General features: G+C 66.1%; 2 protein-coding genes across 16 annotated transcripts in view; both read left to right on the top strand.

The window, feature by feature from the left end:
* The first annotated feature begins 515 nt into the window (after positions 1-515).
* HGH1 (HGH1 homolog) lies at positions 516-3,353 on the top strand. The gene is made up of 6 exons (XM_080582294.1): positions 516-1,039; positions 1,113-1,213; positions 2,263-2,361; positions 2,444-2,535; positions 2,698-2,820; positions 2,936-3,353. Exons 1-6 carry the CDS (start codon positions 531-533, stop codon positions 3,107-3,109), a joined length of 1,098 nt encoding a protein of 365 aa, XP_080438420.1. The 5' UTR covers positions 516-530; the 3' UTR covers positions 3,110-3,353.
* Positions 3,336-26,947, top strand: part of MROH1 (maestro heat like repeat family member 1) — a 49,090-nt gene continuing 25,478 nt past the window's right edge. For 3 of the 15 annotated variants that reach the window (XM_080582288.1, XM_080582287.1, XM_080582281.1), the window contains exons 1-24: positions 4,177-4,350; positions 6,328-6,473; positions 6,779-6,910; positions 7,323-7,485; positions 8,525-8,623; positions 13,307-13,458; positions 13,599-13,739; positions 14,411-14,503; positions 15,606-15,684; positions 17,077-17,190; positions 17,437-17,510; positions 18,095-18,214; positions 18,675-18,782; positions 19,265-19,409; positions 19,538-19,578; positions 20,126-20,267; positions 20,613-20,665; positions 21,244-21,351; positions 21,875-21,994; positions 23,458-23,580; positions 24,579-24,725; positions 24,891-24,917; positions 26,616-26,738; positions 26,864-26,943. In XM_080582288.1, coding sequence (XP_080438414.1) covers positions 4,329-4,350; positions 6,328-6,473; positions 6,779-6,910; positions 7,323-7,485; positions 8,525-8,623; positions 13,307-13,458; positions 13,599-13,739; positions 14,411-14,503; positions 15,606-15,684; positions 17,077-17,190; positions 17,437-17,510; positions 18,095-18,214; positions 18,675-18,782; positions 19,265-19,409; positions 19,538-19,578; positions 20,126-20,267; positions 20,613-20,665; positions 21,244-21,351; positions 21,875-21,994; positions 23,458-23,580; positions 24,579-24,725; positions 24,891-24,917; positions 26,616-26,738; positions 26,864-26,943 — 2,552 coding nt within the window. In that variant the 5' untranslated portion in view covers positions 4,177-4,328. Of the gene's footprint in view, positions 3,651-4,051; positions 4,351-6,309; positions 6,474-6,778; positions 6,911-7,322; positions 7,486-8,524; positions 8,624-13,306; positions 13,459-13,598; positions 13,740-14,410; positions 14,504-15,605; positions 15,685-17,076; positions 17,191-17,436; positions 17,511-18,094; positions 18,215-18,671; positions 18,783-19,264; positions 19,410-19,537; positions 19,579-20,125; positions 20,268-20,612; positions 20,666-21,243; positions 21,352-21,874; positions 21,995-23,457; positions 23,581-24,578; positions 24,726-24,890; positions 24,918-26,615; positions 26,739-26,863; positions 26,944-26,947 lie in introns of those variants that run through there. The other 12 variants (XM_080582275.1, XM_080582279.1, XM_080582278.1 and 9 more) reach the window with 7 other exon arrangements.

Below are 26,947 nucleotides of genomic sequence, written 5' to 3'. Positions count from 1 at the left end.
AAAACTACCTCGGTCCAGCCGAACCCGCTGCACCACCTCGCACCCTGCAGAGAGCAGCGTGAACTCGGAGTTATCGGATGCTGCTAACTGGGGGAAAATAAAAGTGACTGCTGCTTTGGCACCCTGCCAGCAGCGCTCTGGGAGCCTACAGCATTTTGCTGCTGCCGGACACCCGCTGCTGCCGCCCCACACCTTGCTGGGATGCTGTGCCCCGGGGAGGGGGGGGGGACACCGGGGTCGCCCGGCCTACGGGGGGCACGGCCGCAGCCGTGGGGAGCCGGCATCTGACGCCCAGGGACACCGAGGCCCGGTGCCGCTGCTCCCCCCCCGGTGGCCGCACAGGGCCCCGGCGGGCCCCGAACTACATCTCCCAGCTGCCCTCTCTCCGCCGGCCCCGCCCCCTCGCCACCTCCTCCGCAGCCTATTGGCTCTTCCGCCGCGCGGGTCCCACCCTCTGCCCCCTCATTGGCCGCGCGGCCCGCCCGTCTCGGCGGTTGCCGGGGGTGGCGCGGCCGCCATTTTGTGCGGGCATGGCGGAGGCGCTGTCGGAGCTGGCGGCGCTGCTGGGCCCGGCGGCGGGCACGGGGCCGGCGGCGGCGGCGGCGCGGGCGGGGGCGGCGGAGGCGGCGCTGTCGCTGTCGGGCTCCGCCGAGGGCCGGCGGCTGCTGGCGGCGCACCCCGCGGCGCTGGCGGCGCTGCTGGAGCTGGCGGCGGGGCCGTGCCCGGCGGCGGGCAGCGCGGCGCGGCGCTGCCTGGTGAACGTGGCGGCCGAGGCGGCGGCCCGCGGCCCGCTGCTGGCGGCGCTGCCCGCGCTGCTGGGCCTGCTGCCGGCCGGGCCGGCCTGCGGGGCGCTCGCCAACCTGTGCCGGGAGCCCGGCGGGGCGCGGCGGGTGCTGCGGGGCCTCCGCGAGCGCGGCTGCGGGCTGGAGCCGCTGCTGCGGCCGCTGGGCGAGCCCCGGCCGCCGGCGGAGCTCGGGCCGCTGCTCTGCAACCTCAGCCAGGTGCCCGAGGGGCGCCGAGCCCTCCTGGACCGCTCCCGGTGCGGCGGGGGGCGGCGGGGGGGGGCCGGGGCTCGGCGGTGCCCGGCGCTCGCTGACCCCGCGCCCCCGCAGGTGCTCGGTGCAGCGGCTGCTGCCCTTCACGCGGTACCGGGACTCGGCCGCCCACCGGCGGGGCATCGTGGGCGCGCTCCGGAACTGCTGCTTCGAGCACGGTGAGGGCGCTGCCACGGGCCCGGTGCTGCCACGGCCTGCGGCTCCCGTCTGCTGTCAGCCGGGGGCAGGCAGGGACCGAGCTGGCCCCAGGAGCGGCCGCAAAGCCCGGCTGCAGCACACGGAGCCCTCAGGGGGGTCCCGGGGCTGGAGCAGCTCCGCCGTGGGGCCGGCTGAGGGCTGGGGGTGCTGGGCCTGGGCAGGAGAAGGCTCCGGGGGCACCCCCCGGCGGGCTGCGGTGCCCAAGGGGGCCGCAGGAGAGCCGGGGGGGCCCTTTGTGGGGACGGGAGTGACCTAGGGGGTGGCACCCTGCCCGTGGCGGGGGTGGAATTAAATGGTCTTTAAGGTCCCTCCTAACCCAAGCCTTCCTACGACTGTGACAGGACGGGGCTGACGGCTTTAAGCTAAAAGAGGGGGGTTAGAGGAGACATAGGGAAGAAATCTTCCGTGCTGGGAATGGTGAGGCCCTGGCCCAGGCTGCCCAGAGGAGCTGGGGGTCCCCAGCCCGGGCAGCGTTACCGTCGGGCCGGACGGGGCTGGGGGCAGCCTGAGGGGGTGGGAGATGGCCCTGCCCGTGGCTGGGGCTGGACGGGGTGCTCTGTGAGGGGCCCTCAGACCCAACCCGCTCCGCGGTTCTGCACGGCAGCCGCGTGGTGCTGCGCTGCGGATTGGTGACCGAGGCAGTGCTGTAACACACCCGCGTCCAGCTGAGCAGCGCCCGCACAGCACCCAGCTCCGCTCCGTTTCTCACGCTGCCCCTGCAGTGAGGAGGCCGGGGTGGGACAGAGCAGGGACGGCTGCCCCCGGTGACCAGACAGATGTCCCATACCCGCGGCATCATGCTCAGCAGTGAAACTAGGGGGGGCAACAGCGAGCTGCCGAGTGATTTCATTGCTTAGTTTTTCCTACTTTCCTTTACCTACTGAGCTGTATCGTGGCCCACAAGTTCTTTTCCCCGTGTCCTCCTGGGGGGTTGAGCTGCTGGCCAGGGGCAGACACAGGGCCCTGCGCTGGCTGCTGGCGGCTGCCCCTGAGCCCCGGCTGTTCCTAGAGTACCACGAGTGGCTGCTGGGCGACGAGGTCGACATCCTGCCCTTCCTGCTCCTGCCTCTCGCGGGCCCCGAGGAGTTCCCCGAGGATGAGATGGAAAGTAAGCAGGGGTCGGAGCCGGAGGTGGGCTGGGGGCAGGGGGCTGCCGGCCGCGCACCCCCCTGAGGCTGCCTCTCCCCCAGGGCTGCCCGTGGACCTGCAGTACCTGCCGCCGGACAAGCAGCGGGAGGAAGAGCCCGACATCCGCAAGATGCTGCTGGAAGCCATCATGCTGGTGGGTGCCCGTCACCGCGGGGCTGAGGACAGGAGCCACGCGCAGGCTCTGCTGGGAGTGGAATGGAGGCGTCAAGCCCCGGCACGCTGCCTCCTGCAGCAGCCCCTCAGCAGAGCCCCGCGCCTGCCCCCTGCTCACGCCGCGGCCTCGTTTCCTTGGCAGCTCACAGCCACGAAGGCCGGCCGGCACGCCGTCAGGGAGAAGGGCACCTACCTGGTCCTGCGGGAGCTGCACCGCTGGGAGCGGGAGCCCGACGTGCTGGCTGCCTGCGAGAAGCTCATTCAGGTGGGGACGGGGACCTGGCGCTCCCCTGCCTGGGGGTGCCAGACGGTCCCGGGGTGCTGTGGGGAGGGCACTGGGGGTCCTGCAGGCTGCGGCACCTCCCTGACCTTTGGAAAAGGTGCTGATCGGGGACGAGCCCGGCCCGGGGATGGAGAACCTGCTGGAGGTGAGCATCCCCGAGGATGTGGAGCAGCAGCTGCAGCGCCTGGACCGGGAGGAGGAGGAGCGGTGGCAGCGGGAGCGGGAGGAGCAGCGCGAGGCGCAGGAGCAGCGCGAGGAGCCGTCGCGGTGACGGGGACGCTGTGCTCAGCCCTCCCCATGCGGACAGGACCCCCCAGGACCGCAGCCCCCCGGGGCGCCCCAGGACTGCAGCCCCCAGCCCCCTGCTGCCGGGGAGGGGGCGTTGGGGTGCTGCCGGCTGGGCTCCCCTTGCTCAGGGCACCCCGTGCAGCTCGGCTGGGGCTGGGGCTGGGCAGGGCCCCCCCCGTGAAATAAAGAGGTCAATAAGGAGGTGTCCGGCCCGGACCCGCCGTGCCCCCCCGCCTCCTGCCCGCTCCTTCGGGGCTGGGGCTGATCGTCGTCCCCTCGTCCCCCCGCCACGTGCCCCGCCCGCACGTGTCCCCGCCCCCCGCCCACGTGACCCGCGCGGGGGCGGGGCCGGGCGGTTCGTCCTCCCCTATAGGTGCGCGGCACCGCCCCGGTCACACGCGACCGCAGCCGTCACGTGCGGGGCGGGAGGGGGCGGGGCCTCGAGGGGGGCGGGGCGAAGCACCCGGAAGCGGCGCCGGTGGCCGAGCGGCCCGGGCAGGTCCCGACCCGGGCCCGGTGCGGCGGTGAGCGGGGGGGGGGGGGCGGGGTAGGGGGGAGCCGAGCCGAGCCGAGCCCGGCTCCGCTGTCCCGGGACTGGGGCTGGGCAGCCTCGGGGGTCTCGCGCAGGGGATCGGGGGCTGGGGGTGGGAAGGGGGGGGGGGGGGCGGGACGGTGCTCGGTGGGGGCGGGCGGTTGAGGGGTCCCCGTCCCGGTCCCCGTCCCCGTCCCCCTCGAGCCCCCGGGACCTCACAGCGGGGCCCGGCCCCCCCGGTCCCGGCGCGGGGGGAGCGGCGTCGGGTGGGGGAGGAGCCCCGGGGGCTCGCGGGCCGCCCGTCCCGGTGTCGGTATGCCTGACCCGCGACGTCCGACCCGCTGTCGCGGTACCCGCCCCGCCGAGTGACGCCCGTCCCGCTCCCGTTCGCAGGGCGCGGAGGAGCCGAGCCCCGGCCTCCCTCGGGACGCGGCGGGTCCATGGCCAACGGGGCCGCGCCGCCCGGCCGCGTTTCGGAAGCAGAGGCCGGGCCGGGGGCCGCCCCCCCGCCTGCCCCGCGGGCCCTCGGGCTGCTGCCGACCGCGGGCGGCCCGCCCCGGGCCGGAGAGGGCGGCCGCCGGTAACCATAGGGTCCGCGGGGGGAGCCGGCGTGGACACGGAGGGAGCCGCGAGCTGCCTGCGGCCGCTGGGCGAGCTGAGGACGCGCAGCATGATGGAGTCCCGCATCAAGCGTGAGTACGGCGAGGCAGCGACCCTGGGCAGCCGCCCCGTGCCAGCCCCCCTGCTCCGGGCCCTCGGGGAGCCTCACCGGGAGGCTGAGCCCCCAGCGCCCGGCTCTGCCCCCGCTGCCCGTGGCGGAGCCCCCGGCCCAGCCCGAGCCCCGCGGGGACGCGGGTGCCGGGAGGACGCGGGTGCCGGGACGGAGCCGCTCTGTGCACGGCGATTCCCTGCCCTAGAAACTGCTCTCGGCCTCGGCTCTGCTGGAAGCTGCACGAGCTGGAGCAGTCTTCAAACGTTCCAGCGGGTGTAAAGCCTCGTGCGTTTCCCAAATTAATCCCGGGCAGCTTTGAAATGAATCTCGCTTTTATTGATGCAATAAAGAATTTCCCGGTTTAATTAACCCACGGGGAAGGACTGGGAACAGGATTACCCGCAGCAGCAGCAGCAGCAGCACCGGGTCACGTCGGCTTTAACGCCCCTGCGAGGCTGGGGGCAGGCGCTGCCTCCCCCGACGTGGGGGGTTTGTGCCTCCCCCTGGATTAGGGCACGGCTGGGGTACGGGCTGGGTGTGATCGCAGGGGGTTGTGTGACAGCACGAGGCAGCGTGAGCACGAGCAGCTCCTCCCGGCCTGGGAGCCCCGATGGCAGTGCCAGGGCAGGCGCGGTGTCGGGGGCAGCGGTGACCTCCTGGTGCCACGCTTGGTGGCAGCCCCCGGAGCTTCCCGGCAGCGGCAGCTCCGCCAGGCCGGCAGCCTCGTGGGTGCCTGCCGGTGGGAGATCCCTCGTCTGCTCCAGACACGGGTGCCCCACGCACGAGGGGGCCATCGGGCAGTGTGAGCCGGTGCCACGGGGCGGGCAGGGGTCCGCGCCCCTCTCCTCGCAGCCGTCACCGTCCAGAGGCGGCAGAAGGCTGGCGTCAGTGAGAGCCACGGCCTGCCTGGGCTGCGACGGGCTCCAAGCGGAGCATTTGTAGGCAGCCTGCTCTAAAACTAATTAGCCTTATTATGGCAATGGCTCTAATGAGAAATGCCCTGCTCTATAATAACAATTAGCCTCTTGGAGCACAGTCTCTGCCTGGTGTGTGCTAATGAGCAGCCCCGGTCTGTAGTCGCAAAGCGATGCAAAGCCGCCGTCAGTAGGGCCGCCGGGTCGGGGGTTTTCCCTCCGCCCGGTGCCAGACTGGCCTTTGGGGCAGCGCTCTGCATGGGGACGCCGAGGCCTCGGGCTGCCCCGCGTGTCACCGAGGGCATCCTGCACGGGAGCCACGCGACGCTCTGGGGCCAGGACCAATTTCCTTGCCCAGTAGTTCCCTGAGCAGCTCTGGCCGCCTTCGTCTGCGCTCCTGTTCCCTGGCGGCTGTGATCGGGGTGAGAGTATCTGGGAGGGCTCTGGGCGTTAGCGCTTCCTCACTGGTGCAGCAGATCATCCTCGCAGGGCCTCGCTGGCGGTGGCATTCAGTCCCCGTGCCCGTTGTGGGTCCTGCCTGGGGTCAGCCCAAGGCGCTCGCTGCACCCAGGCAGCGCCGATGCCGAGCCTGCGCCTGGTGCTGTCCAGCCTTGTTCTGAAACCTCCGGTGTGATAAATCCCTCCTCCTCCCCGCTCCAGCAAGAAACCTTACCGCCAAGTTCACCTTGCTTGGAGGCTGCTGCGGCACAGCAGTGTCTGCAGGGTCTGCAGTAAAATCTTGGTTCTTGTTTAGTGCCTGGCGTGGGAGATGAGAGTGAAGGAGCCCCCAGGGTGTAGGGGAAGGTCGTGTGGGGAAGCTTCCCGTTAAAGGTGGGTTGTCTTGGGTGGAGAGCCCACAAGGGAGAGTTTTGCTCGCGGGGTGAGAAGCGAAAGGTCTGGTGAAGCTCAGTTTAGCTGTGGGAGGGTGCTAAATGGGAAGCTAATGGGAGGATGGAAGACAACGCACAGGGCTGCAGCTCTTCTTTTGCTGCTTCCAATGTTCAGAGAAGGCCCAAACTTTGCAGCTTGCCTGTCTTGCTCAGGGCTTGCCACGACATTGATGGATGCCACGACAGATAAGGACCCGCTGGTCCAGGAGCAGATCTACAACGCTTTGTGCTACCTGGGGGAGTCTGAGCCGGAGGAGATCCTCCACTCCTGCGACGAGTACCTGCGGCAGCATGACAAGGTGCGTCCTGGGGGCTGGGGGTGTTGGCCCTGCCCGCGCGGGGTGAGATACCTGGGGGGATCTGGGCTCGGGTAGTGGTGGACCACGTGGCTGCAGCCTCTGGTGCAAGGTGCTGGGGTGGCGCAGGTGAAGAAACAGCGGTAACACACAGTTGTGGACGAGAAATGGAGAGAAGCTGGCTGGGAAAATACTTGTCAGTCCCTTGCCGGGCGCGAGAGGCGCAGCACTGGGGCACGCAGCACTTGGCTCGCCCCGGGCAGCCGCGGTGCCTGTGCTGGGCTGACCGGCCGCTTGGTGCCTCGCAGCTGGCCTATCCTCACCGCGTCATCATCCTGAAGGCGATGGAAACCGTGGTGAAGAACAACATTGCCAGCTTGGACAAAAGCACGGCGAAGGTGGTCATCTTCCTGGCGTCTAATGAAATGACCAAGTCGAAGGTACGGCGCGAGGGCCGCGGCTCCTCCGGCCGTCGCGCTTGGCCGGGCCCCTTCTCTCCAGGGGGAGAAGGGAAGGGTCTACAGGCAGCAGGGAATGGTCTACGTTCCTCTCTTTGGGGAGAGGTGGGAAGCTTGGGCTGACAGGTTTTTTCCTAGCGCTATGCACATAACAGCCGGATAAAACTTGGGTGCTGAGAAGCACCTGGATGGCAGGCGGGGGTTGGAGCAGAAAGGAGGCAGCGCCTCGGGGGGCTGCAGGTTGGTGGGGAAAGATCGCATCCGAGTCCTGAACCTCTCCTGGGGCTCCCCGCAGCGCTTGGGGTGGGCACGAAGCGTGGTTTCCGTGAAGCAGAAGCCCCGTTCGGGGGGAGGCTCCGTTGCCTGACGCGCCGTGCCTGCGTCCTGCCCGCAGGAGGTGATCCGGGAGTGGCAGCAGGCGGCCAGCAGCGTGCTGGTTGCGGTCGGGCAGCGCTTCATCAACAAGGTGATGGAGGAGGTGCTCACCAAGTTCCAGCCGGGCATCCTGCCGCACTACTTCATCGTGCAGACCTTTGCGAACCTCTCGGTGTCGAACGGTGAGCTGAGCGCCCGCCTGCTGCGCGTGCAGCTGCGGGTCGGCGTTGGGAGGCATGGCGGGCATTGTGTGCTTTGGGCTCGGTGACCCACGCCGGGTCCCAAACAGCTCCGTGGGGTGGTGCTGGGCGTGCTGAGCAAGCCAGCGTGCTTGGAAGCAAAGCAAACTTCTCACTTGTTTATCCGCATCACTTTGTCTGCTTCGTAAAGTAACTTGGTGATGAAATGCGCTGAAAATCAGCAAGTACCGGTGTGGAAAGGAGTGCTGTCGGTGCAAATGGGTTGCTTGCTGCGTCCTTTATTCCTCTTCTCTTCTGAAGACGTGGGGCGTGAGAGGAGGAACGGCAGTGCCTTAGGGAGCTGCTGGTGGGGGGAGGTTGGGGAAGCCCTGCGCTGTCTTGGCTGCTTTTCCTGGGTGCTGCTGGGACCCCCCAGTGCCGAGCTGGCAGCAGGGTGCCCGGCACGTTCCTGGCAGCACCCAGAGCGGAGGAGGCCAGCCCTGGAAGGAGCACAGTGAACGTGCGAACCCAGCGCAGCTTGGCTTCACAGCTCAGCCCAATCTCTTTAAAACAGCAGCTGCTCAAAAGCAGGGGGAATGGGGGCTACGTCCCTCCTCCTCACAGAAATCCTGTCCCAGAGGATGCTTCTGCTTGCCTGATCTCCCAGGCTGGGCTCTTGTCTCCATCCGTCCTTTAAAGACCGGGTTTAAAACCAACATTTCTTGAATGGAACTTCTTTTCACTGGCTGCAGAAAGATTCACTGACTATTCAGAAGCCAGCAGCAAGCAGGGCTTGGCGTGCACCCCCCTGACTTCTGCTAGGAGAGGCTGGGAACTTGAGGGGTTTGTAGGGCCAGCTCCCACCAGGGCTGTCGGCATCCTGTGGGGCGCAGCGCGGCTGCCTGTGGCCGGCAGCGAGGGGCGGCTGCGGCCAGCGGCGCTTCCCCGGTGCCTGTGAGCCTCGCTCGGTCTGTGCCCTGCTGCCGCTCTGGTACCTGCAAGGCGCCGTGGTTGCTGCAAGGCTCCTTCCTCCTTCCCGCAGTGTTTGGGATGGTGCCTTTCCTCAACTCCATCCTCGGGACGATGCTGCCGATGCTGGGGATGGCAAAACAGGACCACATGAAGTCGGTCTTCTGCTACGGTAAGCTCTTCCTGCGTATTCTGAGACTGCAGTGGTTTTAGGTGTGTTAGGGGAGACTTTTTGCCTTCACTGGGAAAGGAAGGAGTGTGGCCAGGGGCCGGGGAGCTGGGCGGGGTGGGCTGTTCCGGAATGTGCTGGAGCAGGGCTCTGGCCAGCTCTGGGGGTGATGGGGAGCCGTCAGCTCCAGGTCACTGGGGTCCAGCAAAACTTCTCCACCTTCTCGCTGCTCCCCATCGTTCCCACTTCAGTGCACGGCGAGCAGAGGTGCCCTTTGCTGCCTCCTCTAGCAAGGAGCACGTGGGTACTCCAGAGCCCAGTGCGGATTGAGGCAGCCCGTGGGATGGGAAGGAAGGAGGGGCGTGCTGCTCGAGGCCTGGTTACAGACCAGGCTGCTCCTTTATCAGAACCACAGCCCCGGCAACCTGCAGCAGTGTGAGCGTTAGCCCTGGCAGGACGTGTGAGGATGCCGCAATGTGCCCGGCCAGCTCCCGCTCAAGTCACTCCTGTAGTTCTCCTAAGCAGCTTCAGGATGGGATGCTCCCTGGTGGGCTGGGAGGAGGTCACGGGCTCCTCTCCTGGAGTCCTCCTCCAGCCCTGGGCTTGTCGAAGGCCGCCGCTCGTGCGGCAGGACGTGACCCAGAGGCACCAGCACATCCGCGGCCGATAAACAGCCCCTTTGGTTGTCCCTTGGTTCCTCGGAGAGCTGGTCCACCTTCGCCTGGAGCTGCTGGGGCCTCGCAGGAGGCTCCTGGTTGAGTCGCTTGTGTCTGAGCCGTCCCCGGGGCAGGGCGGTGCGTGGCCCCCGGCAGCTCGGTTGCAGGAAACCAGGCATGAAATTAGTGAAATTGCAGCCTTATAATGGCAACGGGGGATGATCCTGGGGACTCGCAGTTTTCTTTCCACGGCCAGGCAAAAATAAAAGGTGGCCTGGAGGAGTGCTGCTGGTTCAAGGGCTCCCACGGGTGCTGTGGGAGGGGCAGGAGCGCGCTGCTGGTGCAGGAGCGCTTATCTCGCTGATACCCGTGTCCCGGCCTGGGAATGCTGATGTGGTTCTGGGTGTCACAGGGTAAATGCGGGGCTGGGAGCCTCCCGGGCAGTGCTGGGAGCTGCGGGGAGGGACGTATGGCTGGGCTGCGCATGGTGAAGTCTGCCTGGGGCCGTCACTGGGACCGGCTGCGGGCCTGCCGCTGGCGCACACCTACGTGAAGGCCGTAGCACTTCGACCTTCAGAGCTCTCGTTTGGCTTTGTTTAGATCCAGGCAAGAAATGCGACTCCCAAACTGTTCCTGTGTGCTCAGGAGGCCTGAGTCGAGGCTGGGCCACCTCTGTGACTGCTCCGTGTGTACCCGCGTGGTTCAGGGCGGCTGCTGGGGTGCGGGAGCTGCTCGGCCGGAGCCCGGCCCTGCGGACACCGTGCTGCGGGTGCTCAGGCTGGGGTGCGTGTTGTCTTCTTGGATTTAGCAAGGCATTTGATGGTTTCCCACAGCGTTCTCCTGGAGAAGGGGGCTGCTCCTGGCTCAGACAGACGTCCCCTTTGCTGGTTTACCTGGCTGGGTGGTGGCCAAAGGGCCGAGGCGAATGGAGCTCAGTCCGCTCAGCGGGCTGTCACCGGTGGCGTTCCCCAGGGCTCTGCAATGGGCCAAATTAAACAAAGTTTTGTTTAATATCTTTGTCAGTGATACTGGTGAGAGGGTCGAGTGCACCCTCAGTAAGTCGGCAGATGACACCAAGTTGAGTGGGATTGTTGATTTGCTTGAGAATAAGAAGGCTCCGAAGAGGGATCTGGACAAGCTAGACTGATGGGCCGCATCTGCGTGTATGGCATTCAACAAGGCTAATGCCGTGAGTTGCGCTTGGGTCAGAACAACCCCATGCAGCGGTACAGGCCTGGGGAAAACTGTCTGGAAAAGGCCCTGGGGGCCTGTTCGACAGGCGGCTGAATGGGAGCTGGCAGTGTGCGCAGGTGGCCAAGAAGGCCAATGCCATCCTGGCCTGCATCACAACTAGTATGGCCAGCAGGACGAGAGAAGTGACGGCCCTCTGTACTCAGCTCTGGTGAGACGGCACCTCGAGTACTGTGTTTGGCTTTGGGCCCCCTCAGTACTTTAAGGACACTGAGTTGCTCAAGGGTGTGCAGAAAAGGGCAACGAAGCTGGTGAGGGGACTGGAAAACAAGAGGTGAGGAGCGGCTGAGGGGCCTGGGGCTGTTTGGTCTGGAGGAGGCTGAGGGGAGACCTCATCGCTCTCCACAATTGCCTAAAAGGAGGCTGCAGCGAGGAGGTGCCGGTCTCTTCTCGCAGGTGACCAGCGACAGGACACGAGGCAGCGGCCTCGAGTTGTGCCGGGGGAGGGTTGGGTCGGACCCAGGAGGAATTCCTTCGCGGGGTGGCCGAGCCCTGGGACGGGCTGCCCGGGGGTGCCGGGGTCCCAGCCCGGAGGTATCTCAGAGACGTGTGGGCGTCCTCCTGCAGCAGCCTCGTCGCGGCCGCCCCCTGGCCTGATGGCTTTGTGCGCCCTTGGGAAGCGCTCGAACCCCTCGGCTGGTCTCCCAGAACACCCAAATTCTCCAAAACACCACGGAGGGATGGGGCCAGGGGTGCACCAGGCCGAAGGACAGGTCTGGAGCTTCATTTGGGATGATTGCAGGGGCGGAGGGGTGGGTGCAGGGACATGATCCTTGCAGTGCCGTGCTGCAGGAGTCGGCACCTGGGCTGGGCTTGGGGAGGACTCCCAGGTGATAGTTTTGGCTAGAAATATGTGCTTTTGTCCTGACAAATGTCTTGTAGGTGCTTTAGGAGAGCTTAACCAAAACGAGGGTGTTTTGATACCAGCAAAGAGACTGGGTGTAAATGGGGTCTGGACGGGGGGGCTAGATTCCTTTCCCTGCTCCAGAAAGGTGCTGGGTGTGATGGAGGCGAGCAGGGATGTGCCTGGTCCCTTCCCAGGTGAGGATGGGTGGGAATTCGGAGCCTCCGCCCGAGGGGCAGCCCGACCCCCGTGTCCTGCAGGCAGCGTCAGACCCTTCTGCCGCCGGTCCCTGCACCACGGGGTGTCCCCCAGCCCTCCTCATCCTCCTGGCCCGCGGGGAGGCTGCGGGGGGCTTCTGGCCCCCGCTAAGGCCGGAGAGGTGCCGGCCCCTTGCAGCAGGCAGGTTTGCTGCCCGGAGCGTTCGTTGCGAGGGTGGGAAGGCTGCAGGCGGAAGCGCTGTGGCCGCGATGCGAGGTCGCGGCGTGACTCAGCGCCTCCGGCCGAGAAAACATCGGCGAGGAGGGGGCGGGGGGCTGCCCCCTGCCCCCCTGCCCTGTGAGCATGGTGCTCGGCCTCGGCGTGGGCAGGAGCCTGGTTCTGGTCTCGGGAGCCTCCTCTTCTCCTCTTCCTCCTGTGGGATCCCGTTCCTCCTCTGGGAGCACTGGCGTGGGCACGCTGAGCGTGTGATCGGTGCTCGTGGTGTGCCCGCGAGTCACCCAGCGCCCCCGGGGGCTGCGCTGACCCCTGTGTCCTGGTGTGGCCGCTGCCATCCCGCGGGCACAGCGCTCGGCTGCGCACCGGCCTCCCGCGTCCGTGGGGGTGTGGGTCGGGCTGTGAGCGGCTGTTCCTGCACCGAGGGCTCTGCGCTGCTCTGTCCGGTCCCGCTGGGACTCGCGGCCAGCTGCCTGCTCCCTTCAGCCCACCGCCCTGTCGTAATCTCGCCACGGCAGACCTCGAGGCTACGAGTCACGAGGCCGCTTCCTCGCCCGGCTGGTGCGCGGCCAGCAGATGCAGGAGGTGAGGCCGTGTCCGGGGGAGGCTCGGTCCCGCGGGCGTCCCAAGGGGCAGCAGCTCCTCGGCCCTTGGGAAGAGCTGCCCCAGCGCAGAGCTGGGGACCCCCTGCAGGAGCCGTCCTCCAGCAGGAGAGGGGACAAGGAGCTCCGGGACGTGGCCGTGGGCAGCTTGCTGTGGGGGCCCTGCCGGGCAGGGTTGGGCCAGAGGAGCTCCTGAGGTGCCTCCAGCCTGGGCCTGATCCTTCTCCTCCAAAGCACCCAGCGCTCGGCTGCGGGATAATTCCCAGAGTAAAACTCGCTCAGGGTGTTTCCAGCCCTCGGTGCTGCCAGCTGAGACCTGCTCCCGGTGATCCCGCGGCTGCTCGGGGAGCCCTGTAAAGCTGGGGGTATCTCAAACAGCGGTGGCTTCCCCTGGGGGGAGATGGAAGCAGGCGTCCCCTTCGGTCAGCGGGCTCTATCCAGCCCAGCCTGGCTGGAGGCAGGAGGCGTGCCTTGGCACAGACACGCTCTGACTGCTGCTGGCTCAGCAAGGAGGAAAACAACCTGTGCTCACACGCACCGGGGGCTGGAGGGACGAGTCGAGCAAGGCACGCTGGCCTGCCTCGGGCTGCTCGCTGACAGGCACGCAGGAACAGCCCGCGCGGCACGTCCCGGCTCCCACGGTTAGAGGGAGCTGACCCCCGGCAGGGGCGGCATCAGCCCTGGCCAGGGAGCAGAAAGCCGCCTGTGGCTGCTGGCCAGCATCCCTCGTAGCCAGGGCACCTCTCGGAAAGCCTGCGGGCTGTCGGAGGGAGTCCTGGTGCATATGCTACCCCTTGAGAGGCTGCCCAGTCCGACAGCACTCGGCCATCTGCCTTCCGCAGGGGCTAAAACAAACACCGCCTTGTGCGCGTGGAAAACCTAAACACGAGCTGCCTTGTAGCCCTGCAGCACTTCAGTGAAAGCATCCAGGAGTACTTGGCGAACTTGGACAAGGCCCCGGACCCCACGGTCAGGAAGGACACCTTCTCAAACGAGATCTTCAGCGCGTACGAAGTGCTCTTCAACAGCTGGCTGCAGCACCGGGAGGCCAAGGTGCGGCCGTGGGGCGGGGAGGGCACAGCGGGACCCCGCTTTGCTCATCTGCTGTCCCCCGGAGCAGTGGGGCCGCGCTGCGGCAGCCTGGCTGTTGGGGATTCAGGCCACGCTGATCAGTGCTTGTTCTCCCCCTGCAGCTGAGACTGGCAGTGGTGGAGGCCGTGGGGCCCATGAGTTACCTGATGCCCAGTGAGAAGCTGGAGGAGCAGCTCCCTAAGCTCATCCCGGGCATCCTCGCCCTCTACAAGAAGCACGCAGAGGCCTTCTACATATCCAAGGTGAGCAGCCTGGAGCACCGGTGCTGCTGGCCGAGGCCCCGTCCCTGACCCTGTTCTCGTGGCTCAGGGGCGCTGGCAGCGGGCCGTGCCGTCGGGCAGCGTGGCCAGCTCTCGGTGAATGCGGGAGGTGCTGAGCAGGGGCTCTGCCTGTCCCAGAGAGCCTGTCACAAGGGCAGGCAGCAGCAGAACGGCCTGAGCCCTTGTCTCACTGATGCTGGGCTGCATCTGCCTCTCTCTGTGCTCGATTCCTGCTCCCTGCGTCGCCATCTGTCCTGCTACCGAGCCCAGGCGTCGTGGGGCCGTCCCCGGCCACCCAGGGGACGGAGTGGGCTGCACCCACCCCTGCTGCCAGCTCCTGGCACCGCTTGGCTCTCCCCTGCACGCACACACGGAGCTGTGGCTCGCAGCCTGGGGCTGGTGCGCATCTCCCTGGTCCCCTGCAGCAGCACCAGCGTAGGGGCAGCCCCTGGGGGGGCTCCCGCACCGTGCCCTGGGGGAGATGCCTTGTGCTGCCCACCGCAGCGGGCTGGGGATTGCCGCCCTCGGCACCGCTCCCTGCCCTTGGGCTGGCACGTGCTGGCACGGCTCATGGATCCCCACCTCCTGCTGTCCTCCTCTGGGGTGCGAGCCCTTTCCCGACGCTGACTGCAGCGTGGTTTCTCGCTGCGCAGAGCCTCTGCCAGATCCTGGAAGCTTCCGTCAACATCGGCAGCCGCAGCCTGGACGTGCAGCTGGACGCGCTGCTGGGCACCCTGCACCCCCAGGTAGGGGTTCCCTGGGGGCGGTGGGTGGGACGGGAAGCCCCTGGAGCGGGGCAGTGCTGGCCCTGTGCTCGGGCGCGGGGCGTGAGGCGCGCGGCTCACCCGGCCCTGGTCCTGCTCCCGCCTGCCTCTGCCTCTCCCCCGAGCAGGAGCCGGCGTTGCTGGCAGCCTGCGAGCCGGGGCGTTCGCCGCGTTGGTGTCACATGAGCAGCCGGCTTCTCTCTGAGGTTCAGCTCTGGCTGCGCGGTCACGCAGGAGAGGGAGAACAAATATCTCGGGACCAGCTGACCTTTCAAACAGCTCGCTCTGGGTGAACAAACCGGGCGCTGGCTGGCTGTGGGGCAGCACGCGGGGACCTCTTCTCGGGCTGCCGAGCCCGGGCTCCTCTGCTGCCCTGCTGCTGCAGGGACGTGAGGTCTGTCGTATCACCGGGCTCTTAGAATCACGCTTCAGGGCTTGAAACAAAGCTGAGCCCGTGTTTTTAATGCTTAACGGGCTTTGAATTGTGGAAGTGTCCAGCAGGGAGAGGCTGCCCCTTAAATGTGCGTGTGGGCAGAGTGATGCAGAGCCACCAGCGCGGTACCGGTGCCGTTTGGAGGAGCTGCTCCTCGGTAGCTGGCATGGAGGAGGCTGCAGGGGGGCTCTGGGCTTCGGGACGTGGCTGGCCTTAGCAAAGCAGCTCTGGCTCAGCTGCAGACTGAAGCGTCCTTTTGGCAGACTGGAGCAAGCAGATGTGTGCTGTCCTCACTGCAACGTTAGAATTAGGTGCCTGCGTTATTTTAATAGCACCCAGACAGGTTGGCTCGTTCCGAAGCTTCAGAGGCGGCGGCCAGCTGGGCAGCGGGACACCTTTAAATAGCAGAGGACATCAAGTTCTCAAGTACCTCCGGGGGGGCTCGACCCACTCTGAGCGCACTCAAGCTGGTGCTCAGCATGCAGAAAGCTCTGCTCTGTGCTCCCGTGCCGTGGGATGTTCTCGCAGCCACCTCTGCTCATCCCAAACGCCGGCGGTGCCAGTGCCCAGCGCGGGTCTGCTTTCCAGGGCTGGGTCTGCAGCCTGCCCTCGCTCCACGTGACGTCCGTGACACGGCTGTTTCTCCCACAGATCTGTGCTCCTGCCGATCCGTCTGTCCCCCTGACCGTTAAAAACCACACCGAGGTTCTTCGCTGCTTCACTGTCCTCGGTAAGGGCTGCCGCGGCGTGCCTGCCCCAAAGCCTGCCGCACCCCGGGAGGCGTGGGCGCGCTGCGCCGTGGCTGCTGGTTTTCCTGCCCGTTCCGTGCTCCTCTCCAAGGATTTCGGTGTGGTGCATGGAGGGTTGTGTTCCCCCTGCTCTCGGTAGGGCTTGGGGATGCTGCTGGATACTGCTTGGCCACACAGGGAGGTGGAAGGGAAGAGGGGTGGTGGTTTCTGTCCTGACTGCAGCCCCTGGCGTTGGGCTTGCAGAAGGCAGAAGCTCCGTGTGTGCTGAGAGCACCGCTCGCTGGAGCTCCTTGAGGCGCACGGGGCCAGCTCAGCTCCCTCTGGAGCTCGCTGCTGCCTCGGCCCCTTGCAAGGACCTTTCCAAAGAGCCTGGTTCAGTTTCAAACCTTCCTTCAGTCCCTCTTGAGCTCTGTCAGGGCCCCTTCAGCAGTCAGACACCGGCATGCCGTGCCCGTGGGTCACAGCCGAGGGACAGCAGAGGCAGTTTGGTGCTTCTCTGTCCTCCTCAGTGCTGCCCCTCGTGACAGCAGCGTAACACGGAGCACAGCCCAGAGCACAGCCATCCCACGTTGCTGCGGGCGCTCGGAGCGCACGGAGCCCCCAGGGCTGGGCTGAGCAGACGCGGGCTGACCTACAGCTTGGCGTTCCCTCCTGGGCACGGAGCTCCGTGGCTGGAGCTGCCCCCAGCTCACCAAAACGTCCCCGTGCAGGGTGACGGTGGCACGGACAGACGTGCGACCGCCAGAGGAAGCGCGGCGGTGTGGCAGGCCGCTGCTGGGTCACGCCTGGGTGACGTCCTCCTGCGGGGCTCGGGCGCGGAGCCGGGCAGCGGGGCTGCCTGTGCCTGGCTGCCTTGGCTTCACAGCTAAGATCCGCAGCTTGCCCCGTCCCCGAGCCCATCCTTCCCCAACCGCGCCGCTCCAAAGCCCCCGAGCGTTGCTCCAATTTCGGCAGCTGCAGACTGGTTTTATTTTTAACGATCAAAATGTTTTGACAGGCAGGGCAGCACTTGTTGGAAGTATAATTTAAACTCCTTCAGCATGCTGGAAAGCACAGGCACTGTGCTGGAGGCACCCGAGAGCATAAAGTCTGGGTGTGAAGAGCAGGCTGGGCCGTTTGTCGGGCCCATGGGGTGGCACAGCCGCTTCCCCAGGACCCCAGCTGGCCGGGACAGCAGCAGTGGTGCTTTCTGAACCGCACGGGGCTTGGTGCAGCAGGCAGAGCCCCGCTGCGTGCAGCAGGCGTGCAGCCCCCACAGCATGTCAGAGTGCAGGGCAGGGCGCTCCTCGGGGTGTGGTGCTGCACCCCAAATCCCTCGGCTGCGCCACCCCGGGGTGCAGCACGTCTGTGACAGCCGCTCTGTCCTCCTGCAGCCTGCTCCTTCCCTGACCGCGTGCTGGCCTTCCTCCTCCCGAAGCTGGAGAGCAGCAACGAGAGGACGCGCGTGGGGACGCTGCTCATCATGAGGCAGATCATCAACAGCACCCGTGAGTGCTGCGGGGGCAGAGGGGTGCAGAGCTGTGCCCTTCCTCCCGCCCACTGCCTTGCTCCCTGGCTGCAAATTGATGAGCCCGGGGCAGATGAGCCCGTCCCTGGCTGCAGGGTTGTGGGGAGGAGGAGGAGGAGGAGGAGGATGCCATCCTGGTGGCCCAGCCGGCTGGGAAGGGACGGGGCCACCAGGGGCTGCGTTCTCGGCAGCACCAGCCTCAGAGACTCTTTGCTTCTTTTTGCAGCCTCCCAAATGGAGATTAAAAAACCCTTTATTCTTTCGTCTATGAAACTCCCTCTGCAGGACAGCAATGACAAGGTAAGCAGTCTGCTCCCCTGCGTGTGCCTCAGGGGCTGAGGTGTTCCCAGGGCCCTGCCTCTGCCAGCCCGGCCATCCCCAGCTGCCTTTGCTTGCTCACCCATCCCCTGGCCGGGTTTCCAGCAGGTCTGACAGCGTGCCCAGTGTGTGCCCTCCCAGTAAACAGGGAGCATGTCACAACTGGTTTTCTGTCTGCCCTGTGCAGAGAGCCACGGGGCTCCCTTCCTGGTGGGGACATCGCCGCTGTGAGCGGGGCCCTGCCTGGAGCACCCGGGGGAGCCAAACGCAGCGCCCGGCTGCTGGTGACGCAGCCCCTGTGGCCGCGGGGCGCTCCAAGCCCGAGCCTTGCTGTGGGACCGCTCGCGGCACAGCGTGCGGCCGTGGGCTCCCGTCCCCGTGGCGAGCTGCAGGCCCCGACCCCGCTGTGGTGCCCGGGGGCTGAGTGGGACCCGCGGCTGCGTTCCTGCTGCCGGTGGGAGGAAAGCGCGGGGCGGCTGCGACGGGGACCCTGCGGCAGGCAAAGCCCCTGCCCGCAGCCTCTCCCCTCCTGTACCCACGCCGGCGCCGCTGCTCTGCCCGCGCAGGTGAAGCGCGCCGTGGTGCAGGTGATCAGCGCCATGGCTCACCACGGCTACCTGGAGCAGCCCGGCGGCGAGGCGATGATGGAGTACCTGGTCCGCCAGTGCGCGCTGCCCTCGGAGGCGGTAAGGGTCCTGCGGCGCGCGGGCACGCCTGGCCCAGTCCCTCGTCCTGAACCCGCGGTCTGCAGCTCCTCCAGCCTGGCGGGGCAGGAGCTCTCCTTCCTGGGAAGCGCGGCTGGGGGGATAAAACTGGAAGAGCTGTGGCTGGGCAGGCTGATGCCCACGCAGTGTGAGTGGCACCGTGCGTGGCTGGCCCCAACCCAGCTGGGACCGCAGAGACGCGGGCCAAACCCACCCCCAGGCTCACATAGATCCCCCCCTCTGAGAGCAGAGGGGCCGTGGTTTGGGCTGCGGGAGCTCCACAGCTCCTCTGAGCCGTGCAGGGTAGAGCTGCAGCGCCTGCCGAAGACAGGCTGGAGCCAGCAGGCTTCTGGGTTTACCTGGCACGATGTCCTGAGGGTCTGAGAGATGTTTGCTGAGTCACTCTGAATGGCACCCGTGCACTTCCCCGCTCTCCCAGCAGCCAAAAAAGCAGACGCCAGATGCCGATGACTTGACAAGCGACAGCGTCCAGAGCATCAGCGTCAACACGCTCTTCCTGCTCAGCACAACCGTTGACCGGATGAACAACGTGAGTCTGCGCAGGCGTCTCCGCGACTGGGGCGGTCGGTGGAGAGCCCCGTGCTGTCCTGCACGGCCCGTATGACGCACAGGATGCCCCGACTGCCTGCCGGGGTGGGCTGTCACAGCCCCGTAACGCTGTAGGAGCTGTTGCCACCGTCCCCTCCCCTCTGGGTGCAGGGCAGAGATTTGGGTGCAGAGGCTGCCCCCAGAAAGCTGTGCTTGCAGGGGGTGCCCCGCGAGCTCCTCTAGGGCTGGGGCAAGGCAGCAGTGCTGGTACTGGTGCTGCTGGAGCTGAGCACTCGCCTCTCTCCCTGCCTGAAGGAGAGCAGTGGCTAAAGGGATGCAGGTTTTGCCCCCCATCACAGGGGGCTTGGCCCTGGTGTTCCCTGTTCCCCTCCCTCCAGATCCTGCGCTCTGCGTCCCGCGGCCGGGCTCTCCGCGGGTGCCCCGCACCAGCAGGCTGCGGCAGTGCCGTGCTCTCCCCTCCAGGTGCTGTGGCCGTACCTCTTGGAGTTTGTGACCCCGATACAGTTCACCAATGCCCTGACTCCCCTCTGCAAGAGCCTCATGTATTTGGCCATGAAGAAGCAAGAGGAGGGGGAAAACGCGTCCCTCATCCGTTACGACCTGAACGGTTGGTACCGGCTTGCCCGCTCTGCACATGCAAGCCTGGGACAGGTCTGCACGCGGGAGAGGTGCCGGTCCGCTCGGCGGGCATTCGGTGCGAGAGGCCTTCTGATGCTTTCTTCCTTTTGGTTGTAGGAAATCTTCCTTCGCCCTACGCTCTGACGACGAGACTGCTGGTGAGTGGCCTGCAGGCAGGGCTCTTCCTCTTTCCGTGCGGGCACACCCAAGGAGGTGCCCACCCTCACGGCTAAGGGAAGGAGCTTGTCCCCAGCACAGAGCCAGGCGAATGCTGCAGGGAGGGGTGTCCGGACCCGCATCCTCCAGGGTCTGGTGCAGCCCTGTCCCCGCGGCATGCGTGAACGTCTCCGTGCAGGCTGTGACATCTCGGGCTCCCCTCGGGTAGCACAGCCCGGGAGCAGGGCGTGTTGCAGCGCGCGTCTCACGCTGCTCTTACGGGGCTCTGGAGAACTCCTCAGCCCCTGGAGGTGTGAGAAACGTGTTCTTCCCTTCGCCCACAGAAGGGTGCAGGGTTTGGAGAGAGGCTCTCCCCTGACAGCATTCCAGTTATCGACAGCTGGAGCAAAAGGAGGAAGCTGTGGTTTCGTTGGGGTGTAGAGCTCAATCACATTCCAGTGTTGCATTCCTGCGTTTTATTTCATGCTCCTTGCACCTTGAAGTTACTTTCTTTACACTAACACTTTGTTCTCCCCCCCAAACTCCCAGGTCGTATCTTCACAGCCGTACGCAGGAGACTGCCGGGGGACGGCTGCCCTGCGCCTGCTGAGCGTGCTGCAGTACAGCGTCCACCCCGCGCTGGAGCAGCTCTGGAGCAAGAGGGTTCCTTCCCTGGTGGAGCACATCGAAGGTAGGATGGGGCTGCTGCCTGGGAGGCGCTCTGCTGGGCTCCCCTTCTTCTGGGCTTCTGCTGGGGTTTGCTGCCAGCCAGGAATGGAGCAGGGTGCTGCCCACGTGCCGTGGGACTCGGCGTACTGAAGCTCCTTGAAGTAGTTTCCTATTTTAATAGGGACGTTAATCACCCTGGCGCCGCTAATTCCTACCACGAGTCCCTGTCTCAGGTTGTGAGCCCCGTTGTGGCACGTGCAGGACAGAAGTGGCTGTGGGGTTCCCGCAGCACGGGCAGAGCTGGCTGCCCTGTTATGTGGTGCTCGGCAAGGGTGAGAAATGAGGGTAAAAATGTGCTTTCTCCTAGAGAACACAGAGAAGTGCCTGTGCCAGAAGGAGTGGGAAGAGAAGCTGCTCCTGGTAAGGGTTTCGGCGCTGCCGGAGGCAATGGGGAGCTGGGAGGGTGACTTGGAGGCAGCCCCGTGCCCCCTGCAGCCCGCCCAGGCTGCGTGCACGGCACAGCAGCAGCCGGAGCCGAGCTGCGGCGGGGCAGGCGGGTGTTTGCCCTCACTCACCCGGACGGTGGTGGTGGGGTTGTCACCCGCTGTCGGGTCCTGTCCCTTCAGTAGCAGAGATGCAGGTTAGCGGAGTGTGCCTTGCAGTTCTGCAGGGGAAGTTAAAAATGAGCTTTCAGGCTTGCTGGTGGGTCAGAGAACACCAGTCCCAGGTGTGTCTCCCCTCTTAATTGGAGAGCCTCAAAAATAGGGCATGGAGAAGCAATTAAACCCGGGCAGGGCTCGTCCCGCTCCTTGGAAGGTGGCAGCGTGACCTGGGTGCGGTTCTTGGGGGAGATGTGGCTGGGAGGAGAAGGGCACGTCTCTGCGGTGGGGGCACGTCCAGCGCAGACTCGCCGTGTCGCTGCCCTGCTCTCGCCCCTCTGGGCTGACCAGAAGCGGGCCGGGGCCGGTGCCTGCGGCTGACGGTGCGTTCGCCTCCAGTTCCTGCAGGAGACGCTGGCGGCTGTTTCGGACAACACTTGGATTTGCCACTTCGTCACGGAGATGTGCAGGCAGCTCAACAGCTACAACGGCTTCCCGCTGGAGAAGGTGACGGTGCAGGGCCTCGGGGGGCCGGCGGTGCTGCTGGTGGGGACCGTCCTCACCGGGGTGCTGCGGCCTGCTGCCATGGGCAGGGCTGGTCCGGCACACGGTGCTCCCCAAAGCATCGCTCTGCTGGCACCTGGCTGCTGGGAAAGGGGTGCTGGGAGGGACGAGGAACTGAGGGGAGGTCGGTGAGGCAGCTGGGCAGGCTTGGAAACAAAACTTGTCCTCGGTTTGTCTCCAGTTCTGTGCCCCCTGCTGTTGAGGGCTCGTTCAGACGCCCGGCTGATGTCAGGCTGGGGTCAGAGCAGCGGTGGGGAGGTTCTTCCTTGGGCCGGGCACTGCTTTGCGAGGGGACGTCTGTCCCGGTGCACCCTGGTGTCACCCGCTGTCCCAGCTCCTTATGGCCGAGCTCTGCCCTGCACCTAGGGCGCGAGGCTGCAGGGTGCCGCGAGGAGCAACCCTCGTGTGACCGAGCTCAGTCTGCCTCCAGGGGCTTCGTGGTCTGTAACGCCTCTTGCTCCCCCAGAACTTCCTCTACAAATGCATCGGGACGACGCTTGGGGCGTGCACGAGCAAAGACCTGGTACAAAAGCAGCTCCAGGAGCTCCTGGAAACAGCCAGATACCACGAGGAGGCAGAAAGGGAGGTGAGAGGAGTTGTGCCAGGAGCGCAGCCCGGGCATGCTGAGCTCTCTGGGCCCTGCCTGGCCTGGGCTCGCACCTCCTGGGGGTGGCTCCAGGGCACGGCCGCAGCTCCTGCGGAAACGGGCGGAGAAACGGGGGGAGGCAGCCTGCAGCTGCCTGCTGCCAAAAGGGGTTTTGGGCTCCTGCTGCCTCCTTGGGATGGGGCTTGCTTGGCCCTGCGGGTTCGGGGAGTCAAACCTGCGGTGCTGGCCCGGCTGCCTGGCCTGGCTCGCGTGGGGCCAGGTGGGCCGGGCGCCCTTCTCCGACAGCGGCTGCTAAATCAGCTGAATCGGAACGGTCCCATCTCGCGTCTGGGTGTGCAAACCCGGCGGGGCCCCTCGGGTGGAGCTCTTGCTCCTTGTTTCTCAGGCGCTGCCCCGTCGCTCTGCAGGGGAGGGACCCAGCTCGTTACGCTCCTCCGGGCTCCAGCCCGACAAGGCTTCAGCCCAAGGAGCCGGTGTCACCGGGGGCTGCGGCAGGGCCCCCGCCCCTTCCAGAGCCGCTTCAGGTGGCGAAGGCTGCAGCAGCTCTTGGCTGCCCAGGGGCAGGCCGGTGACATCCCTGTCCCTCCGTGCTGTGCTCTACAGAGCCTTGCACCTACGCCGACCACAGGCGTGCTGCTGTCGCTGCTGTCACTGCTGGTGGTGCTGCTCTGCCCTTCCTGGGCAGGCTCCAGCTCGGTCACCTGCCTGCGCGTGACCCGCAGCGTTTCCTTGCCTCAGCTCAGCCCCTCCTTTGGTGCCTGACGGCTCTGGGCACCGCTCGGTGGCTGCCCCGCTGCTGCAGCACAGTGGTGCTGGCTGGGCCCACGCTCCCTCTGGCTCCGTGTGCTCCCCGGCTGGGGTCCTGCTCTCGGCCGGGACCGCCACGCGGCGCTGCCCTGCTCGAGCTCCCACTGCTGAGCACGGCCCTGCCACGCAGCTGCCTCCAAGTGCAGCGCAAACACGAGCTAATGGTGCCTGGCTTCGCTCCAGTTTACACAGCTCTGTCAAGGGCTGCTCTTGAATAAACTGTTTATGGAGTTGCGGCCCGGCTTGCCAGACCTCCTGGAGGCCGTGGCAGAGAGGCAGGACCTGCTGAGCCCTGCTCCCAGCTCCGGCCGGCGCTCGACCGGGCTCCCGCCTCCCGCGGAGCGGTCGCATCTGCCCGCTGGAGCGTGCCGCATCTCCTGCCCCCGCGGCCCGGGCCCCGGCAGCAGAAGCTCCTCGAGCCGCATCCCAGCTGGGTCACCCAGCATTACCGGCCCCGCGTCCCCTGGAGATGCGTCCCCGCCCCGGGAGAGGGGAGCGCTGGCTGCCAGGGCTGCGCTCAGCTGGGCACGGCTCAGATGTTTGGAATTAAACCAATAAACGGGCTCTTTTCAAGTGTCAGTTGGGGCTGGTGAATTAATAGCTTTCTGCTAATGTGTTTTCTCCGCTTCCTCCAGGGACTCGCTTCCTGCTTTGGGATATGTGCAATAAATCACCTGGAGGAAACCCTGGCCAAGCTGGAGGATTTTGTTAGGTCTGATGTCTTCAAGAAATCTGTGGGGCTGTTCAGTATCTTCAAGGTAAGGGAGCCAAAGTGCCCCCCCGTGACAGCCTGCAGCAAAAGGGACGTGCAGGCTTCTTCAGATACAGCACGTGCTGGAGCTGTGCTCTGGAAAGGAGTTAATTTCCTGCCCTAGTGTGTTCGGCACGGGGCTGGAATGCCCTCTGCCCCTCCAGAGGGGGCTCTTGGCACTGGGGGCTGCTTGGCTCTGGCTCCGAGCTCTCAGCCCGGTGTTCCTGCAGGCTCGGGTCCCAGGGAAGCTGCTGGCTCGCTGGGTGGGCTCGGGTGAGCTGCAGCGTGGCTTCTGTATCCGTCAGGGCACCCTGGTGCGGTGTGGGGCTGCCGACAGGTCGGCGGTGGGCAGCGGTCCCACGGGGCTCCTGCAGCCTTGCGTTCCCCCGGGGATGGGAGCATCGATGCCCCGAGCGTGGGCAGCACGAGCCTTTCCTCGGACTTCCTGGCCCAGCAACTGTTTTAATTCCCAGACTCTAAGCCTGGGTGTTTGAGGGGTGGGATTAGCACCACGTGGGCACGGAGGAGACCTTGGCCCTCCGCAGAAAGATGGCCAGAGCCTGGCAGCCAGAGCCCTGCTCCTGGTGCAGGGGGAGGCTGCTGTGAACGGCTCCGTGGGGACAGGGCGCCTGAAGCCTTTCGGCTGTGATGGTTAATGGGGCGGTGAGCGCGGTTTCCTAGCACGGCAGCTTAACAGCAGGTTACCAAAATAACCTGGCCAGTATGGGGTGCGAGTACGTTCCCTGCAGGGCTGCAGTGATTAATGCTGGATGGCAAATGGGGACTCGTGCCTCGGGCAGAGACGTGCTGTGAGCACAGCTCACGCGCACACCTGATGCTCCAGCAGGGCTCTGGGAGGCACAGCCACCACCAGGATGGGGAGCAGAAGACTGAAACCACTGAAGGGGGGCCCTGGCTTCCAGGGGTACCTTCAGCTGGTGGGCAGAGCCCCCAGGAGCCAGCCCTGGGCTCCCCAGCAGTTAACTCGCTCATCCGCTGTAACAGGACCGCAGTGACAATGAAGTGGAGAAAATAAAGAGCACCCTGATCCTGTGCTACGGATTTGTTGCTGTTCACGCACCCAAGGAGCTGGTGCTGTCCCGGATCGAAGCAGACATCCTGAAGAACATCTTCCAGTACTTTAACACCAAGGTAAGCCGTCGGGATGCCCCGTCCTCCCCGGGGAGGGCTGGGGCAGGCAGGCTGCTCCGGGTGCTCTGCCCGAACGGTCCCGCAGGGACCTGCGGCCAGCCCTGGGAGAAGGTCCTTTACCTCAGCCTCTGCTCACTCGGGCATTGCCCATGTCTTGTTTTTCAGGTTCTGGGAATAAAGGTAGAAACCAAGGTACAGTGTGAGGCGTTAAATCTGAACTCCTCTCTGCTCTTTCCTGCTGTCTCTGCCTGCCTTTTGCTCTGGGCTCCCCTCAAAAGCAGCCCCACGCTGCGCTCGCAGCAGTGGTCCCCTGCCCCTGGGGACCTGGGACAGCCTCGGGAGCTGCTGCTCCTCACCCGGGGCTCCACGGGCAGGTCCCTGCTGCTGGAGCCATTGCCTGGAAGTGCCAAAACGCACAGCAGAGGGAAAGCGAAAATGCCTTTCTGGCAGGACAGGAGGAGTAGGTGAAAATGTGTCACTGCAGGGGTGAAAAGCTGAGCTGCCCAAAGGCTGCACCGGCCTCCCGCAGCTGCCTGCGGCCGAGCTCGCGCACTCACTGCAGAACCCGAGCCTGCACCCGTCCTGCCCCGGCCCTTCCCTGAGCACTCGGGCTCGCAGGGACGCGCTCACGCAGGATTTCTGCCTGCACCATGGGAGCTCCTCTGGGGCCGGGTTCTGCGCTCGCAGCCGTGGGCGGCGGGGCCGTGCCCAGGGCGCTCCTGGCTCTGCGCGGAGCGGTGCGCGGCCCCCTGCCCACGGCGAGGGCAGCCCCCGCCTCCCCCTGCACACGCTGCACCGGGGACGCTTGGGGACTCCAGAGACCCAGCTGCAGCCCGCAGCTCAGTGAAAATTCCCTGAACTCATTTTCCTGCTTCCCCCCGGAACAATCATTCAATCAATCAATCAATCAGATATTAAAACGCAGATAGCTGTCCTGGGGGGAGCGGGGCGCCGTATTTTTATACGTGCATTTTATATATTTTAAAGGCTGAACAACAAAAATGGCATTTGTCACGTTGAAGTTAAGCTGTCAGGCCAGAGACTCCTTCTCCGGGCTCCACTAATGCGTTTTCCTTCTGGGCTCCTGCTGGCACTAACAGCCTCTGCTGTCTCTCTGCCCCCGCGCACCGGGGACGCTGCGGCTCGGCCCCCGCCTGCTGGGCTCAGCTGGGCGCGGGGCGCGGAGGGCTGGAACGAGGGGAGCGCCTTTAATTGGGGCGAGGGGCCCTGCCTCAGCTTGCGCACGTCCAGGAGCATAAAGAGGCCTTAATAGCCATTATCCCATTTCCTGGCTCCGAAGGCAGGCTGCCCGCCCCCTGGCCCCGGTGCTCTCCGGAGGCCGTTAATCCCGCAGACAGCCCAGGCCAGGCGGGAGCTGGCGGGCAGGCAGCGTGACCGGCGGTCCCCTGCTCCACGGGTCACGGCCCGCCAAGCTTCCCGGGGGGACCCGGAGCCTGCCTGGTCCAGGATGGGCACCGCTTCCTTCGGGACAAAGAGCAGCGTAGGAGGAGGGCTGTGAGGCGCAGGGCTTCGCCTCCCAGAGCTGCCCTCGGGGTTTGTGTGCTCAGGGTGCTGCTGCACCAGGGAGGGGTAGGCCCTGGGGCACCGTCCCCTTCCCCACGCTGCCTGGGCGCAGGCTCCCGGTGAGCCCGTGACGGGGGGGTGGCCGGCAGGGACGGTGCCCGTCTGCTCCCCTGGTCACTCAGAGCCTGTGACGGGGATAAGGAGCCGGGGCGCTGAGCCCACGTGCTGGTGGCAGCACAGATCAGGCCCTTGTGCCCAGCCTGGGCACTGATTTTCTTGGGGGGGGCACCGGTGCTGGGTGGGCTGATGAGCTGGGGCTGTGCAGGGAGCCTGGCCTTGGCTTCTCACTCTGCCTTCTGTGCTCAGGACCTGACCTTGAAGCTGTGCCTCATCCGGAGCATCTGCATGATCAGCCAAGCCATCTACAACGGCGGGAAGTGCGGGGACTTCGTCTTCTCCCGCAAAGCTGAGCTCGTGGCCCAGATGGTGGTGAGAGCAAACCCTGCCCGCTGGGTCTGCGCAGGCTGGGCGCGGGGCCAGCGCTCGCTGCGGCGTTTGGCCCGTGTCCAGGGCAGGCGGGGGGCGGATGCGACCGTCCCCTTGGTCTGTTCCAGGAGTTCATCAAAGCAGAACCGCTGGATGCCATGCGGACGCCGGTTCGCCAGCGGGCGATGGTCACCTGCACTTACCTGGTGTAT

This window comes from Anser brachyrhynchus (genome assembly GCF_964034855.1).
Source record: "Anser brachyrhynchus genome assembly, chromosome: 2".
In the NCBI taxonomy this organism is placed as follows: Eukaryota; Metazoa; Chordata; class Aves; order Anseriformes; family Anatidae; genus Anser; species Anser brachyrhynchus.
This window is presented reverse-complemented; position numbering and strand designations above follow the sequence as displayed.